Raw genomic sequence first — 16,508 nt, 5'->3', positions numbered from 1 at the left:
TTAGCGAATGGGTTTATATCCGGATGACCCCACTTTCGCAACACTTGCGGTCACTTGTGGTAAAAAGTGCCATTTCGCAGGTTGATTTCCTCGCGATAGCCTGTCGGCTACGATGTTGTATCTCCCCGAGAGATTATAAGCTGACAGAGTTATCTTGAGCTTGTCGCTTAGATTTAAAAGTCGAAAGGTCAACGCTAGTGAAGTACTTTCAGATTCATTTTGATTGTCACTACCATTGCAAATAGCTCTTTTTTGTGACTGTCTCGTTTTAGTTGTTGAGCTGACCATACATAGGACGTTAATGTTTTGTCTAATTGGAACCCCAACCCATGTCCGACGCTTCCGTTGCCAGGATTGTGTATCAGCAATGTTTGACATGTGGCTCCGCGCCAGCATTGCATTTTTTTTGTGAACACATGCAGGATGGCCTGTCTTTTATGGGGGTGTTTTTTCTTGAAACTTCGCAAGAAAATTTGCATGTTGACGTAGATTTATTTAACTCCGTCAAGGAATTTGAGCTAGGATGTTGTTGAGTGGCCACTTTATTTCTCGCAATTTGTCATCAAATCCCTAGACGTGCCATATGTTGAACCAGTGCACTAATTGATTTTTTGTAAGACTGACTTGGCAGCCTAAATAATCGAAGAGCTTCACAGCTTTTGCAGCCTGAAAATTCAACTTGGACTTCTTTTGGTGGACCAAGAGGAAGTCGCGTAGGTGGGCTAACACTCAACTTCTCTTTGCACGCAAAGTCTTCGCGACCGAGCATGCTATGGGAGCAAAAAAGTTTGTCTTGGTGAAACAAGAGCAAGTCGTGTAGGTAAGCCAGCACTGGACTTTCCTTTGCACGCAGTCTCCGCGACCGAGCATGCTATGGAAGCAAAAAACGTGTATTTGACTAGGTGAATCAAGTGCAAGTCGTTTGGGTAGGTTTTGTCTTGGTGAAACAAGAGCAAGTCGTGTAGGTAAGCCAGCACTGGACTTTCCTTTGCACGCAGTCTCCGCGACCGAGCATGCTATGGAAGCAAAAAACGTGTATTTGACTAGGTGAATCAAGTGCAAGTCGTTTGGGTAGGTTGGCACTCGACTTTCCTTTGCACGCAAGGTCTCCGCGACCGAGCACGCTATGGAAGAAAAACGTGGATTTGTTTAGGTGAACCAAGACCAAGTCTTTGACTTTTTATTTCTATGCATACGGCCCTTTTTTTCATATACAATTTGAAACGCTTTTTCGGATAACTTGTACGGCGGAGACGATTTGCCAAGGTTTTCAGTAATTATGTTAAAAATATTATTAGTTTAAATCTCTTGTGTTTTTGTCAAAATTTCCGTATTGACGGGATCAATTTGTTTATAACACTTTCCGTTACATTAACTGTTACACACAGTTGATGCATTATTATATTTGCAACGTCATTGACCTGGTGGGATAACGAGCCGATTTGAGGATCGACCGTTACCTTTGAATCCAGTCGTTTCTTACGGAGAGGCTCCTCTTGTTCTTTTTCGCTTGACGAGCTGTTCGAACGCGAGGCGTCTCCATCGCGTCTTGCCTGGACACCTTCCCTCTCGGAAATTATGGAGATTGACTCAACATCACCTCCAACAGATGACGCGTGATTCATGGCGTCCGATGATAGGATTGGTAAATAACGCTCGTAGTGATTGCAAAATAATACTCATACAAAAACAAAATAAATATTTTTTGCAATTAATAACAAGTCGAATAATTTTTTTTTTTATTGCCCTTGTAGGCAGACGAGCATACGGCCCACCTGATGGTGAGTGGTTACCGTCGCCCATGGACTTCAGCAATGCCAGGGGCAGAGCCAAGCCGCTGCCTACCGTTTAATACTCTCCACAAGCCTCGTTTGAAGAAGGACATGTCATAGCGCTCGGGAAACACCGTGGAGGGGAGCTCATTCCATAGCCGGATGGTACGTGGCAAAAAAGACCTCTGGAAACGCACTGTGGATGACCGCAGTGGCTCCAGGTAATATGGATGAACTCTACTTCGGTGGCGGGCGGTGCGATGGTAAAAACGAGATGCCGGTATCATCTCGAACAATTCCTCAGAGCACTCCCCATGGAACATACGGTACAAAATACAGAGGGAACCGAAGTCCCTCCGCAGACCCAGAGGTTCCAAACGATCCGTGAGAATGGGATTATCGACGATTGGAACGGCCCTCCTCTGTATGGAGTCAAATGGAAGAAGCTGGTATTTGGGAGCCCCGGCCCAGAGATGGGAGCAGTACTCCACGCGAGGCCGGAATTGTGCTTTATAAAGCAAAAGCCTTTGTCCAGGCGTGAAGTACCCCTTCGCTCTGTTGAGGATTCCCAGCATTTTGGACGCCAACTTGGCTTTGTCTTCCAGATGACTCCGAAACTGGACATCGCTCGAAATGTCGACCCCAAGTATCCCAATAATCTCGGAAGGTTGCAGGGATACTCCTTGGAATTGCGGCGCCATGACAAAGGGGTCCTTCTTCGCAGTCAACGCGCAAACTTGTGTCTTTAACGGCAGGGATGCCGTCCGACCCACTCGACTTATGGACGTCCAGGAGTCGGAGCTCCCGCCTGACTGCACACTGTGTGAAGCAGATATCCGGCAGGGAGCTATCACATCGGGGGATGTTCGGTGGTGTGACACCCCCGTCGTCCACAGTCGAGTTCAAGGCGAAGAGTTTGATCAGAAGGTCAGCCTTCTCTTTCGCACTATGGGCCAAACTGTCATCGGACTTGCGTAGTGGTGGGAGACTAGACCTGCAAAAGTTTCCTTCTGCAGCTTTGGCGAGCGACCAAAAAGCATGGCTCCCAGAGGGATAGCTCTTCAGTCGCTCGCCAATTCTAGCAACGTGCTCCGATATCGCCGTGGCAATAACCTTCTTGTAGGACCTGGAAGCGGCGTTATATTTCCGCCTTTCCTCTGAGATGTTAGGATCTTGACGTTTCCTGACATTATCCCATGCCACGTATGCGGACCGCTTGAGGTGTGCAGCATCCCTGCTGGCATTGTTATACCAGGGTCTGCTGCGACCCCCAACGGGCACTTCAGAGGAGGGGATAAACAATTCCATCCCCTGGAGCACCACGTCTTTAAAACGGTCCGCACAGACGTCAGGATCAGCAGAGGAAAAGCAGAACCGCCCCCATGGGTAGGATGCGTAAAATTCACGCAATCCATCCCAATCTGCTGACAAATACTGCCAAACTCTTCGATACCTGGTCGTCGTTCGACGACTAGGACGAGAGAGTGGTGTGGCAGCACGGATAAGGCAGTGATCAGACGATCCAAGCGGAGCGTCGACCACCACACTGTATCCGGCTGGATCGGTGGTCAGCAGAAGGTCCAACAGAGAAGGCTTGTGCCCCTCAATATCTGGGACACGGGTGGGCTGTGTCACCAGCTGGGAGAGGCCGTAGGCCAGGGCGAAATCGTAGACAGCCCGACCCGGGAGGTTAGTGGTTCTGCACCCCAACCACTCTTGGTGGTGAGCGTTAAAATCTCCAAGAACCACCACCTCCGCAGATGGGTACTGCTCAATCACGCGGTTAGTCCCCTCTTGCACATGCTCTATCAGAGCTGAACCTGCATCACTGCTGTGGGACCTGTACAGGCACGCGTAGACTCGGGTACAACTCCCGTGATCTACGCGCAGCCACAAGAGGGACAGGTCCCGTTGTTCGAGGCCTCGTAGACGGCGACAACAGACATCAGCCCGGACGAATACACACACCCCGGCTTTACGCAGGAAGTTGTGCTCCAATACGTAGCCGGGGTATTCAAGGTACGAAGTATCATCCGGAGCAGATATCTGCGTCTCCGTTAGAAAAAGGAGGGCAGGCTGCGCCGTCTCAAGATAGTGGTGTACAGCGTCGAGGTTGCTATGTAGGCCCCTTACATTGCTGAAATCCACATTAAATGTGTAATGGGGCATCGCCGACAAACCCCTTTTCCTTTTTTTTGCTGTCATAATTTTTTTTTTTTTGGAGAGTGGGATTGGATGTTGTAGGAAGTTCGAGACGAAATCATGACAATACCTGAATAAAGCGCGGAAAACAGTACGTGCTCGACCACGGATTGCGTGAGAGACTGACACAGGGCATGGAAGGGCCCCCAGTCCACCCTGCGTCCGATCGCCGGGATCCACTCCGGTCTCCGACTCCGGCACAACGACCGCACGACAGGATTTTACACCGGTTGGCGGGACAGCTTCCCGGGGCGGAGTTTAGTAGTGACACCCGGGTTCAGGTCCTCAACTGACCGGCGGGCGGCGGCGAACACCGTTTCACTGGGTCTCCCTATACCCCCGTCAAACAATCACGTCCCGCGAGCTCACACGCACGTCTGCTCCGCATGTTCCAGGTATCGCCAAGATTCACCCCCAACAAAGAAGAGGAATGAGAAGGAATAAAACTGGCTCTCCAACCCACACGCCGGAACACAGCTAGGCTATTTGGCGGTGGACTCTAGTTGGAGGGTGGTCGCCAGCCTGTCGGACAAGTCCTACCACCGATTATGTATTCGGCTCCCGTTTTGCACCACCCAGGCGTCACTTGTAGGGAATCGCGGGTTAAACCTACGGAAGCGGGAAGCAATCAACCCCCATATTTGTGGATTTGCGACTTCACACTACGAAAGTACACAACGCTATGAATATTAAATATGGCTGCGTTTCCTTTATACTTGCTGGTAGCATCTGGCGGTTAAAGATGGAACTAAATTGACTGTCTATGGTTGGACATAGACAAGGAATTTAAGCTAAGTACACACGGCTTCTTCATAATACAATGCTGTATGTTTTCCAAAGGCACATAAATTTAATAATATTTAGTATGAATTACATTAAATAATAATTTTGTCATTTATATTACTAAAAATGAATGCTAATAACACTTTTTTTACGAGTGTAAATACGCGAAAGTTCACCTGCGGCTATATTCAGACTCGCCAAGCTACGTCGGTCGTATTGTAATGAACGATTTAGTGGGCAACTTCATTCTGTTAATTTTGTGTCTCGGTGCGCGCGCATCGTAAAATTTCACTCTCATCAATTTTTCATAACGCGCCTAAAGAAGTATAACTTCAAAAAGTCGCCAACAGTGAATTCATTGTTGTAACCTAAAATTTTCAATCCTAATAATGAATGAATGAATGATTTATTTTATTTCAGACAACAATAAGTCCATATGTGTACATAGTATCATTGAAATATAATTAACATTAACAAAACCAATCAAATAAAAAATATACATTTATTAAAAGTAGCTATCAGTGGAATACATTTCAAATATTCCATTCCGCTGATACCTACTTAATAATAATAATTATGGTATATTCAAAATGGAACCAGTTGCGATTTTAACATAATTATTACTTATAGTGTTATTGACCATTAACATAAATGGTTGAAAAAAATGTGTATGTTTTTCCGAAAAAATAATTGAAATTACCTTCTATAATGGGTAAGATCAACAGACAAAGCGTCGTCAATGCGGCAACGGCAAATCAAAACTGATTATATTAGGAACTTTTTAAATTTTTCTGCGCAATGTTAAATACAACAAATGTGAAAACTAAAGTTTTAATTGCGTAACATATCAGATAGTTTTCACTTTACACGAAATCTCTAGCTCTGCATGCTACCCCTGCATTATTGGAATGATCAAATTGTCTATTACTCCATAGAGAACAGAAGCAGGGCATGCCACAACGCCATCTAAAGACATTAAGAAAACGAGCAGGTTGGGTAACACCGAGGAGATTGTAGACAAAACTGACGGAGAATCTAGCTATTCCTCGTTTTACTCGTCGTTTTTCAAGACGGAATCTGGCAGCGCGGAAGAGAGTGGCGAAAGCAAGAAAAGGGACACAAGAAATCACGTCAAAGTAAACATTATTCAAATTCTAACTGGTTTAAATTTTGTTCCACAGAGTTTAGTGGCGAGTTAAAAAAAAATGATTATTTAACCGTTGATTATGGCAGGTCAGACGGACTGATTCAATCAGCGCGTGGCAGTGGCCGACTGTAGAAGAGGCCCTAAGTCCAGCTGTGGGGAGAGCCAGGCTGCCTATGACATAATAGTGCTGTGCATATCAGAAGATAAATCATTTTCTAGAATTTCAAATAGGTCCAATATTAATTCTTCTGCTTCTTTAGTTTTTGGCTTCGGCTCGGTTTGTGTATTAGCCAGTGTCAAGTAATAAGATTTTTATCATTCGCCGTTTTAATTATTTACAGTTTATGAATAATAAAAAACGAAGGACACTTAATTAATTGTCATGAAATTAAATGAAATGAGATGTGATGATATTTCAGTAAAATGGTGGTCATTTACTGAGACTTTTTCAGTGGACTTTTTGGAGGATCCCGAGAAGTTACGTTCAGCGGCTTTGTTTCATTTTCCCACATTTGTGCACTTTCACAAATCCTAAACAGTTAATAAACCACCGTTATTACACACTTAAACCCGAAGAAACACTAAATAGCCAAAATAAATAAATCACACAATTTCAATTCTCGCGTTCCCGCCAAAAAGTCAAATATTAATTCAAAAACATTGTTTACTTTTGTAGTTTTGGGATAAAAACTATCGTGGCGACGATGGGATGGCGATGCCTGGTTCAACGGAGGTCCGCCAAACTTTTTCCGATCACCATATTCCAGCGAAGGTACCCAGACGAAACATTGAACCACCATGGATGGAGCAGGTAATAACGAAAACTAGTTTCGTTTGCAGTCCAAAACGTAATAAGTAAATTGTAACAACATAACATATTTTGTTCACAAAGTGCAACGAATTAACGTTTTGTTTTGCACACCGTGAAAAAAGTGACCTATGTTAATTTGATTCACAAGACTTATTTAGTTATTTTAGGTTTAAATGCAGATCGAATCTCGGGTCCAACATGGTTTGATCTTAAAGTATTTTGTGTGGAAAAACTCGAAATATGTACACATACACATGCGTGGCACAATTTCAATTCTATAAAAAATACTATAGAAAAATGCTATTAAGTATCTATAAATAGGAAAATGTCTTACCAGTTCAGTATTGTTCCTGCTCGTGTTTGTTTTGGTCAATAGCTACTGTGACGTAAAATGAACAGTAAACTCTAGAGTAATAAGAATCAAAACACATTGCATATTTCACGCTATTAGGTTTTCATCTAGTTTTATTGTGTGTTGCATTTTCAAGGTATGCCTGACGTCAGAGCTCGTCTACAATTACCAGATAAGGACAAAAACAATGGAGGAAGTACTTTCATCTGACAAGCAGAAGATTAGTAACCTTGAGCAGGTTAGTTTAATTACTTGAAAGCTACGTAATCTAACTGGTCCATTGTTTGAAACTTAATAAAATATTAAGAACATTAAGTACATTCGATGTCCAGGTCTAACCATGGATACCTTATAGTCCAAGATCCCAGGGCCCCCAGACGTCACGTATTTTCTGACGAACGAAATATGGCCGATTGCGTAGTGTTAGTATGTACTAAGAATACATGCCTACCTGCTACCTTGCTTAGACGGCCAATTTTCAGGTATATATCGTATATATCGAGGGGCACGAGCCTTCTCTGTTGGACCTTCTGCTGACCACGAATCCGGCCGGATACAGTGTGGTGGTCGGCGCTTCGCTTGGATCGTCTGATCACTGCCTTATCCGTGCTGCCGTACCACTCTCTCGTCCTGGTCGTCGAATGACGACCGGATATCGAAGAGTTTGGCGGTATATGTCAGCAGATTGGGATGGATTGCGTGAATTTTACGCATCCTACCCATGGGGGCGGTTCTACTTTTCCTCAGTTGATCCTGACGGTCTGTGCGGACCGTCTTAAAGACGTGGTGCTCCAGGGGATGGAATTGTTTATTCCCTCTTCTGAAGTGCCCGTTGGGGGTCGCAGCAGACCCTGGTATAACAATGCCAGCAGGGATGCTGCACACCTCAAGCGGTCCGCATACGTGGCATGGGATGATGCCAGGAGGCGTCGGGATCCTAACATCTCAGAGGAAAGGCGGAAATATAACGCCGCCTCCAGGTCCTACAAGAAGGTAATTGCCAAAGCGAAGTCGGAGCACGTTGCTAGAGTTGGCGAGCGACTAAAGAGTTATCCCTCTGAGAGCCGTACTTTTTGGTCGCTCGCCAAAGCTGCAGAAGGAAACTTTTGCAGGTCTAGTCTCCCACCACTGCGCAAATCCGATGACACTCTGGCCCACAGTGCGAAAGAGAAGGCTGACCTTCTGGTCAAACTCTTCGCCTCAAACTCGACTGTGGACGACAGGGGTGCCACGCCATCGAACATCCCCCGGTGTGATAGCTCCCTGCCGGAAATCTGCTTCACACAGTGTGCAGTCAGGCGGGAGCTCCGACTCCTGGACGTCCATAAGTCGAGTGGGCCAGACGGCATCCCCGCAGTGGTTCTGAAAAAGTGCGCCCCTGAGCTGACGCCTGCGCTAACGCGTTTGTATCGCCTCTCTTATTGCACAAACAGGGTTCCGTCTTCATGGAAGACCGCCCACGTCCACCCTATCCCCAAGAAGGGTGACCGGTCGGACCCATCGAGCTATAGGCCTATCGCGATAACTTCCTTGCTTTCCAAGGTGATGGAGCGAATAATAAACACACAACTACTGAAGTATCTTGAAGATCGCCAGCTGATCAGTGACCGACAGTACGGTTTCCGTCACGGTCGTTCAGCTAGCGATCTTCTTGTATACCTTACTCACAGGTGAGCTGAAGCCTTGGAGAGCAAGGGCGAGGCTCTTGCTGTGAGCCTTGATATCACGAAGGCCTTCGACAGGGTCTGGCATAGGGCGCTTTTGTCGAAGCTACCATCTTACGGAATCCACGAGGGTCTCTGCAAGAGGATCGCTAGCTTTCTGGATGGGCGGAGCATCACGGTCGTTCTAGACAGTGATTGTTCTGATACCATGACCATTAAGCTGGCGTTCCACAAGGTTCGGTGCTCTCCACCACGCTTTTCATCCTGTATATCAATGACATGCTGTCTATTGATGGCATGCATTGCTATGCGGATGACGGCACGGGGGATGCGCGATATATCGGCCATCAGAGTCTTTCTCGGAGCGTGGTGCAAGAGAGACGATCAAAACTTGTGTCTGAAGTGGAGAACTCTCTGGGGCGAGTCTCCGAGTGGGGTGAATCGAACTTAGTTAAATTCAACCCGTTGAAGACACAAGTTTGCGCGTTCACTGCGAAGAAGGACCCCTTTGTCATGGCGCCGCAATTCCAAGGAGTATCCCTGCAACCTTCCGCGAGTATCGGGATACTTGGGGTCGACATTTCGAGTGATGTCCAATTTCGGAGTCATTTGGAAGGCAAAGCCAAGTTGGCGTCCAAAATGCTGGGAGTCCTCAACAGAGCGAAGGGGTACTTCACGCCTGGACAAAGGCTTTTGCTTTATAAAGCACAATTCCGGCCTCGCGTGGAGTACTGCTCCCATCTCTGGGCCGGGGCTCCCAAATACCAGCTTCTTCCATTTGACTCCATACAGAGGAGGGCCGTTCGAATCGTCGATAATCCCATTCTCGCGGATCGTTTGGAACCTTTGGGTCTGCGGAGGGACTTCGGTTTCCTTTGTATTTTGTACCGAATGTTCCATGGGGAGTGCTCTGAGGAATTGTTCGAGATGATACCGGCATCTCGTTTTTACCATCGCACCGCCCGCCACCGGAGTTGAGTTCATCCATACTACCTGGAGCCACTGCGGTCATCGACAGGGCGTTTCCAGAGGTATTTTTTGCCACGTACCATCCGGCTATGGAATGAGCTCCCCTCCACGGTGTTTCCCGAGCGCTATGATATGTCCTTCTTTAAAAGAGGCTTGTGGAGAGTATTAAGCGGTAGGCAGCGGCTTGGCTCTGCCCCTGGCATTGCTGAAGTCCATGGGCGACGGTAACCACTCACCATCAGGTGGGCCGTATGCTCGTCTGCCTACAAGGGCAATAAAAAAAAAAAATATCAGTTACTTAGGATACATAAAATCATGATCTACTTCACGTATTTTCTGAAAGCTGATTTTTACGTATATTTTGGCCAATGTCCTTAAAAGTATGTCGCCAATACTCCGAGGACACTTTCCGTCGGCCGCATTGCTTTGCAGACGCTTTAAAGCTCCCAAAATAACTTCACGTAAATTCTGAAAGCTGATTTTTATATAATAATATGTCCACCAGACAACTATTTTAAAACCTATATTAGCCGTCTAAGCACGCTAGCAGGTAGGCATGCATTCTTAGTACATACTAACACTACGCAATCGGCCACATTTTGTTCGTTAGAAAATAGGTGACGTCTGGGGGCCCTGGGATCTTACTCTATTAGTGGGTAATTGTAAACCAACCTGTATTCCAGCCGTCACTAGTGAACGAGCAACTTGGTCAGCTGTACCTGGACCTTCAGTTGGAAGGTGTCGCCGCGCGACTCACCCTCGAGGAGGGTATCACCAGTTCCAGCAGTTCCGGTGAAGAGACAACAACCTCGTCCAAGAGGAAACGGGAATACAGCAAATTGGTTATGATATATGAAGAGAACGCTCCCTTCCCACCTCCTTCTTCTGAAGAGATACAAGAGATACCGACAGCCAATCAGTCCGAGTCCTAGTCGAACAGTATTTCTACCACTTCGTGTTGTCGAGGTACAAAAGAATTACGACATTACTTTTTTGCAATTATTATATATTGCAATGATTATACTGGGTGTTAGGAAATCGCTTCCGAAAACGAAGACAGACGATAGTACAAATGACACCTTAGATGATAGGACGGAAAAAAATAGATCATGATTTAAAAAAAATATCATATTTTTAAAGCGTTTTGTTAATATTATATTTATATATTTACGCTCCATCATATTAGTGCAGCTAAATGAAACGTTAGTTTCATTAAAAATACATTAAGTACTTTACAAAAAAAAAACCCAGCAATGAAACATAAAATCAAAAACAGCTGATGCTCTGATCAACGAACGCCCAACAATGAAGACGTGGCTTCCGCCTTTAAAACTGCCAAAATTCTCCAATTATTACCAAGAAGAAGACCTGGCTGTATGGACTAAAGTCCTTTGCCTTTCCCATTAGGGATAAATTAATATCATCATCAACGAGAACGCCCGGGCGCAGGGCGGCGCACAAATGCTTATTTACAGCGGTCTCCTAAAACTTGATATATCTTTTTGTACTCAAGCTATTAAGTGCTGTATTATTTTTCTTCTCGACCCTCGGAGGCTTGCAGGCCTCTGATCCCGATTTGATCTAGCGTCGGTTTTGAACCACGAATAATATGCGACTAGCACTTGCAATGCATCTTTACGATTGTCAACGTTAGTGCATGGCTTGTCTTGTTTATCCTTTGTCTGTGGTATAGCGTGCAAACTGGCCACGAACATGACTTTTTTAAAGGGTTTTTGATATCAACCTCTTTGATGTCTATCTTTTTAATATACTCCTCTGGATCATATCTAAATCGATTTTATGATCGATTCAAAGGAAAACACGTATTATGAAACGCGTATGCGCCTTTGTGTAATTTAATTACATTAAATGTTTGTAGGGACACAGTTTGATTTGTAAAAAATGTTTGTAGACGCTTTGGAGTTGCAACATGAATGCAGACTCGATTTTCTTGTCTTTAAATATTCTATGTGTTGATGTAAATTAGAACATTTCTGCGATATAATTCGCTGCATTTTAATGTCTACATTAATATAAATAGCTGTAATTAATTATGTATATTATAGGTTTCTCACTAAATTTGCTCATTCAGTTTGAAAAATATTTTATGAAAATTTTGCTTTAAATACACAACACCGGTTTTAACTGTGATAAATAATATATTAATAATATATATATGTTATGTCTATGTATATACATTTTATAAATATACCTGTTAGAGACAATAGGCAAGCAGACCTTAAATATATATATCTCTGTATATATATCTTAAGAATAGTTATAATGGGTGTTTATAAAATCTTAATTCAATCAATAATGAATTCTATTAAAATTGACAGGTGAAATAATGTAATTGCCATGTTTGTTTTCAGTCGAGATTTGTTTCTCTGTTTAGGAGCATTTTAAACTTCATTCGCACTTGTATTCTTGAGACAGCTGTATAATATAGGTAGACGAAACAAAAGATAATTACTGTTTGTATTTCTCTTTGTTTGTGCTTTGTGCGCTCCTAAATCGTTTATTCTATTGGGATAAAACACGTTGCAGTTATTTCTGGCACACAAAGGTACCTTTCTGTTAGAAAACCATCAAATAACGATAGATGGCGCTTTCATTCGTTGACACATAAATAATAAATTGCGGATGCGTTTCCAACTTTATATATTCATTTTACATACATATTGTGTTCAAATTTTATTTACTTAGTGTGCTTTTTTTGTTTTTTATTTTTAATGTTTATTTCTAAAGGTAATAAATACAGTAAATGCCCTATTTAGTCGAGATGTCAAAGTGCTTAACGATTAATCCTTTTATTGTTTTTGTTTTGATGCGTCCTATTTTATTTTTTATATCCTGTTTACGGGTTAACGTCCTGCGTAAAATAACTCAAAAATTTTTTTTTAATTGTTGTTGTTTTTATTATGCATTTTTTATTAGTAATTCTTAATTTTACCACCGATCCTAACTGGAGCATTAAGAATAAACAAACTCGGCCTACATGTGTTTTATGCTATTGTTGATAATTAATTATATTGACGGACAATGAGAAGGAAAGAGTGTCGTGCTAATGATAACTGAATCGAGTCGCCACTATAATACTGCCATTTTAAACATTAGCTACATGACTACAAGGAAGTCAATGTTGATGCATTTATTTTATAATTTTTTAAACTTTCTTTTTAATAAATATACAAAAATGTATTATAAAGCAAATGAAATATAGCTCGTATGAAAACCAAGCTTCTAAATACAAACCTATGTTTTTTTTTTTTATTAACAAAAAAATCAACGCTACCTTACTATATGAATGTATTTAAGTATACTTTAATTTTAATTAAACCCCTAAAAAGTCGTAGATCCGTGAAGAAGGAACAAAAAGATAAATTGTAGAATGTGAAATAAATTAATGGAAATTCAAGGAACCCTAAATTGATTAAAATTTAAAAACGTTCTGTTATTAATATATATTCAGTAAAATTAATATGAATTATACAAATCAAGGTCAAAGTAATAGAACGCATGAAATACGTAATGAATAATAATATTTTACCGCATACATACCTATAAACACATTGTATATTAGTTTAATGTACAGACACAATATAGCATCATTGTATGTATAGTATTTAAAGCATTATGTATAGATTTAGACATTAAAATAAATGTTACATAATCTAATTAAATAAAAACAAACTTAAATATAATTAATGCAAAAATATAAAAAAAAATCGTACATAAAATTAATGAAAACTCAATGTGCTATTTTATTTAGATTGAACAATGTCTATGTAAAATTATGTGGTAGATTCAGCGCGACACTGCTCTTGGTAGGACTAGGACTAGAACTAGACTAGTGTAGTCCGCGTAAGGTTGGTATAACCAACCGAGATTAATGTGCAGATAGTAAAAAAATAATAGGAACATTAATTACAGAGGTAGCTGCCAAATGTTTTCATTAAACAATATCTTGCATTGTATCACTGTCATTAATAATTAGTTTTGTAAAGAGTTTACAATTAAATCTGCAGTCGGGAGAGTTATGTAAATGCAGATTTATGAAAAGTATAAGTGGATGTTAGGTTTTTTTGTTTTGTTTTTTTGATGTCATTAAGACAAAAATGGTACTTAAATATATGCTTATCTATTAAAATACCTACTCCCTATTAGGTGGACGTAATATTAAACCCATATAAGTTTGAATGCTTTAATGGTTACAAATGTTTTTTTTCTTTTTATTCACAACAGAATAGCTTTATATAATGACATGATAGTATATCGTAATAAAGATATGTATTTTTTTTTAACAATGCAATCTATACAGATTCTTTTATTTTATTGTTGGAATAGTACTTAATGGGGCTGCTCGAGAAACCGAGACTGCAATAGACTAGTACCTAGTAAATCGAAAAACAAAATATCATAAGCAATGCTTCATTGACCCGCAATGAATGTAATAATTTGGGGGTCAATAACCTCGCACGATAGCCGTCAGGTGGTTTTAAAATTGTGTTGCATTGCGCACTGTTATTCACTTTTCTGTTCGAACACGGCTCTTATTTAGTCCCTATACGTTGGCTTGACCTAATCTACATAATATTTGAATGTAGATCTTTATCTCATATGACACATATTTTATAGTAAAATATTAAATTGTAAAACATACAGAATGATATTCTTAAGGCACATGCAGATTTTTATACCCTGATCTGATCAATAACGTATATTATTAATTAACACTGACGGTAGCATACGTGCTTTTTGAGCTTTTTAGATACATTTTTAATTTCTCAATTTACAACCCACTTTTAATAGATTTAGTAAAACAAAAATCTGCAGCTATCACTTTATGTAAGTAATATGATTCGTTCGACATTCTGCAAGAGAAGAGAGCGAGGGATACTAAAATTCATTAAGACAAGTTGCAAAGAAAATATTTAAAAAAAAATACATATAAAGTATTCTCTGAAATTTTACACAATTTTTTGAAAGCGCTACTGCTCTGTTTTCTTTTTATAATCGAAATCAAATTAAAAATCACCTGTTGAAAAAAAAGAAAACACGTTGCTTATTTTACACAATTTATTATGAGAACATCACAATTTTTACAAGTAAGGTAATTAAAATTTCGTTATTAAGCAAAATTACTAGTAATGAATCCGTAACTACGAAAATCACGTTCGAAATTTAGGAGCAAAATATATATTTATGGTGTCGTTAGTATTTATAAAAAGAATAAAATAAAGATGATAACTAAACCGCTTTTTATCAGTAGTTTAATTATCTAATTATTTTGAATCTTATTTTAAATTATAGGAAATTGACTCTTGATATTTAAAAGACAAGCAGATGTGCTGCTAATATGACTTCAGTTTATGGCTCTTATTGATTCGAGACACGTGCAACTTGTTTGTCGGTGATAAAACAAAAGTGCGCTTGAAATGCTATGTCTTGTGATAATTGAAGTCACATACCCATTTACCACATCTGGTCTAGAACGTATGCTTTATAATTTGTAACCTTTATCGATTTTACGATTCGATCTTTGCTGCACTTCAGAATTCAAACGTTAAAGACACGGAATGTAGATCCACTTATCGCAAAAAAAGATAATATACTTTAGATTGTAATTTAAAAAAATAAACGGAATTTTCTTGATGCCTCTAATATTATTATATTAAAAGATAATTTATAGAAATCTAATTTTAAAAATTTATCAGACGTAATTGCGGATCTTAATGTAATTTCTGAAATTGCTTCGAATACGTAGTTTTTGTGGTAACAGTTAAGGTCTCCCTATAAATAAAAGAAATGTAATATTTCGGTATTAAATTAAATATTTCAATTTGCATTTTTATTTTTACATAAAGATATCTTTGTTACCTTGTTATCGCATTTATTTTCTTTCATGAGTAACTTACTTTAGATATTTCTAATTAATATACTTAGTGCTTCTAGTAGTGTAAGTGAAACGATACACAGATAGAAACTATTTTTTTAAATGTATTCATTAAATTTTCAACAAATTGCAGAAACCGTTCCTATTAGTTCATAGAAGAAAATAAATATGTATATATATTATATAAATTAATATTTTTTGGTTCTCCTGATAACACGTATTTGTAACAAATAGAGATATTTTGATATTTTGACTTTGAAAAGTCGTTTCCAACAAAATAAATACCTATTTTTATTTTCATGAAAATTGATTATCTGTTCAAGTTTTACCTTTCGTAATCTGTGTATAAATAAATTAATGCTTTCTGAAAGCTATATGTTTTGTGTAAATTGATTTAATTTAATTGTGTTTTAATATTAGTCGTTTTTAGTATAAAATACAAGTTTACGAGTTATTATAAATGCTTATGTCGCTGTTTAATGTGTTAGTTCAGTTTTTACAGTGTTGCAATGCTAAAATTTTATGGTAGTGGTATTATAACAAATAAATATAATCGTAACTAAACTTTTTTATTTATTTAATCAAAATAAAATCTAGACACAAATTTGATTTTAATAAGCACTGAGAAGTAATCAACAAATAGGTTTTAATATTTCTGAAGTTTTTTTTTATTGCTTGGAGCCGTGGACGAGCTCACAGCCCATCTGGTCTTAAGTGGTTACTGGAACCCATAGACATCTACAGCGTAAATACCGCCACCCAACTTGAGATATAAGTTCTAAGGTCTTAGTATAGTTACAACGGCTGCCCTCCCTTCAAACCGAAACGCATTACTGCTTCACGGCAGAAATAGGTGGGGTGGTGGTACCTACTCGTGCGGACTCAAGATGTCCCGCCACCAGTAATTGTGAA

The 16,508-nt window shown here is 40.2% G+C and overlaps 1 protein-coding gene across 9 annotated transcripts in view; it reads left to right on the top strand.

The window, feature by feature from the left end:
- Positions 1-16,160, top strand: part of Per (period) — a 59,051-nt gene extending 42,891 nt beyond the window's left edge. For 8 of the 9 annotated variants that reach the window (XM_062673138.1, XM_038016845.2, XM_012693441.4 and 5 more), the window contains 4 exons: positions 5,693-5,893; positions 6,581-6,715; positions 7,204-7,305; positions 10,384-16,160. In XM_062673138.1, coding sequence (XP_062529122.1) covers positions 5,693-5,893; positions 6,581-6,715; positions 7,204-7,305; positions 10,384-10,632 — 687 coding nt within the window. In that variant the 3' untranslated portion in view covers positions 10,633-16,160. 9 annotated transcript variants of the gene reach the window in all.
- Positions 16,161-16,508: the final 348 nt, after the last annotated feature.

Source organism: Bombyx mori, chromosome 1 (assembly GCF_030269925.1).
Source record: "Bombyx mori chromosome 1, ASM3026992v2".
Classification (NCBI taxonomy): domain Eukaryota; kingdom Metazoa; phylum Arthropoda; class Insecta; order Lepidoptera; family Bombycidae; genus Bombyx; species Bombyx mori.
Note: the sequence above shows the minus strand (reverse complement) of the source record. Positions and strands in the feature narration are given on the sequence as shown.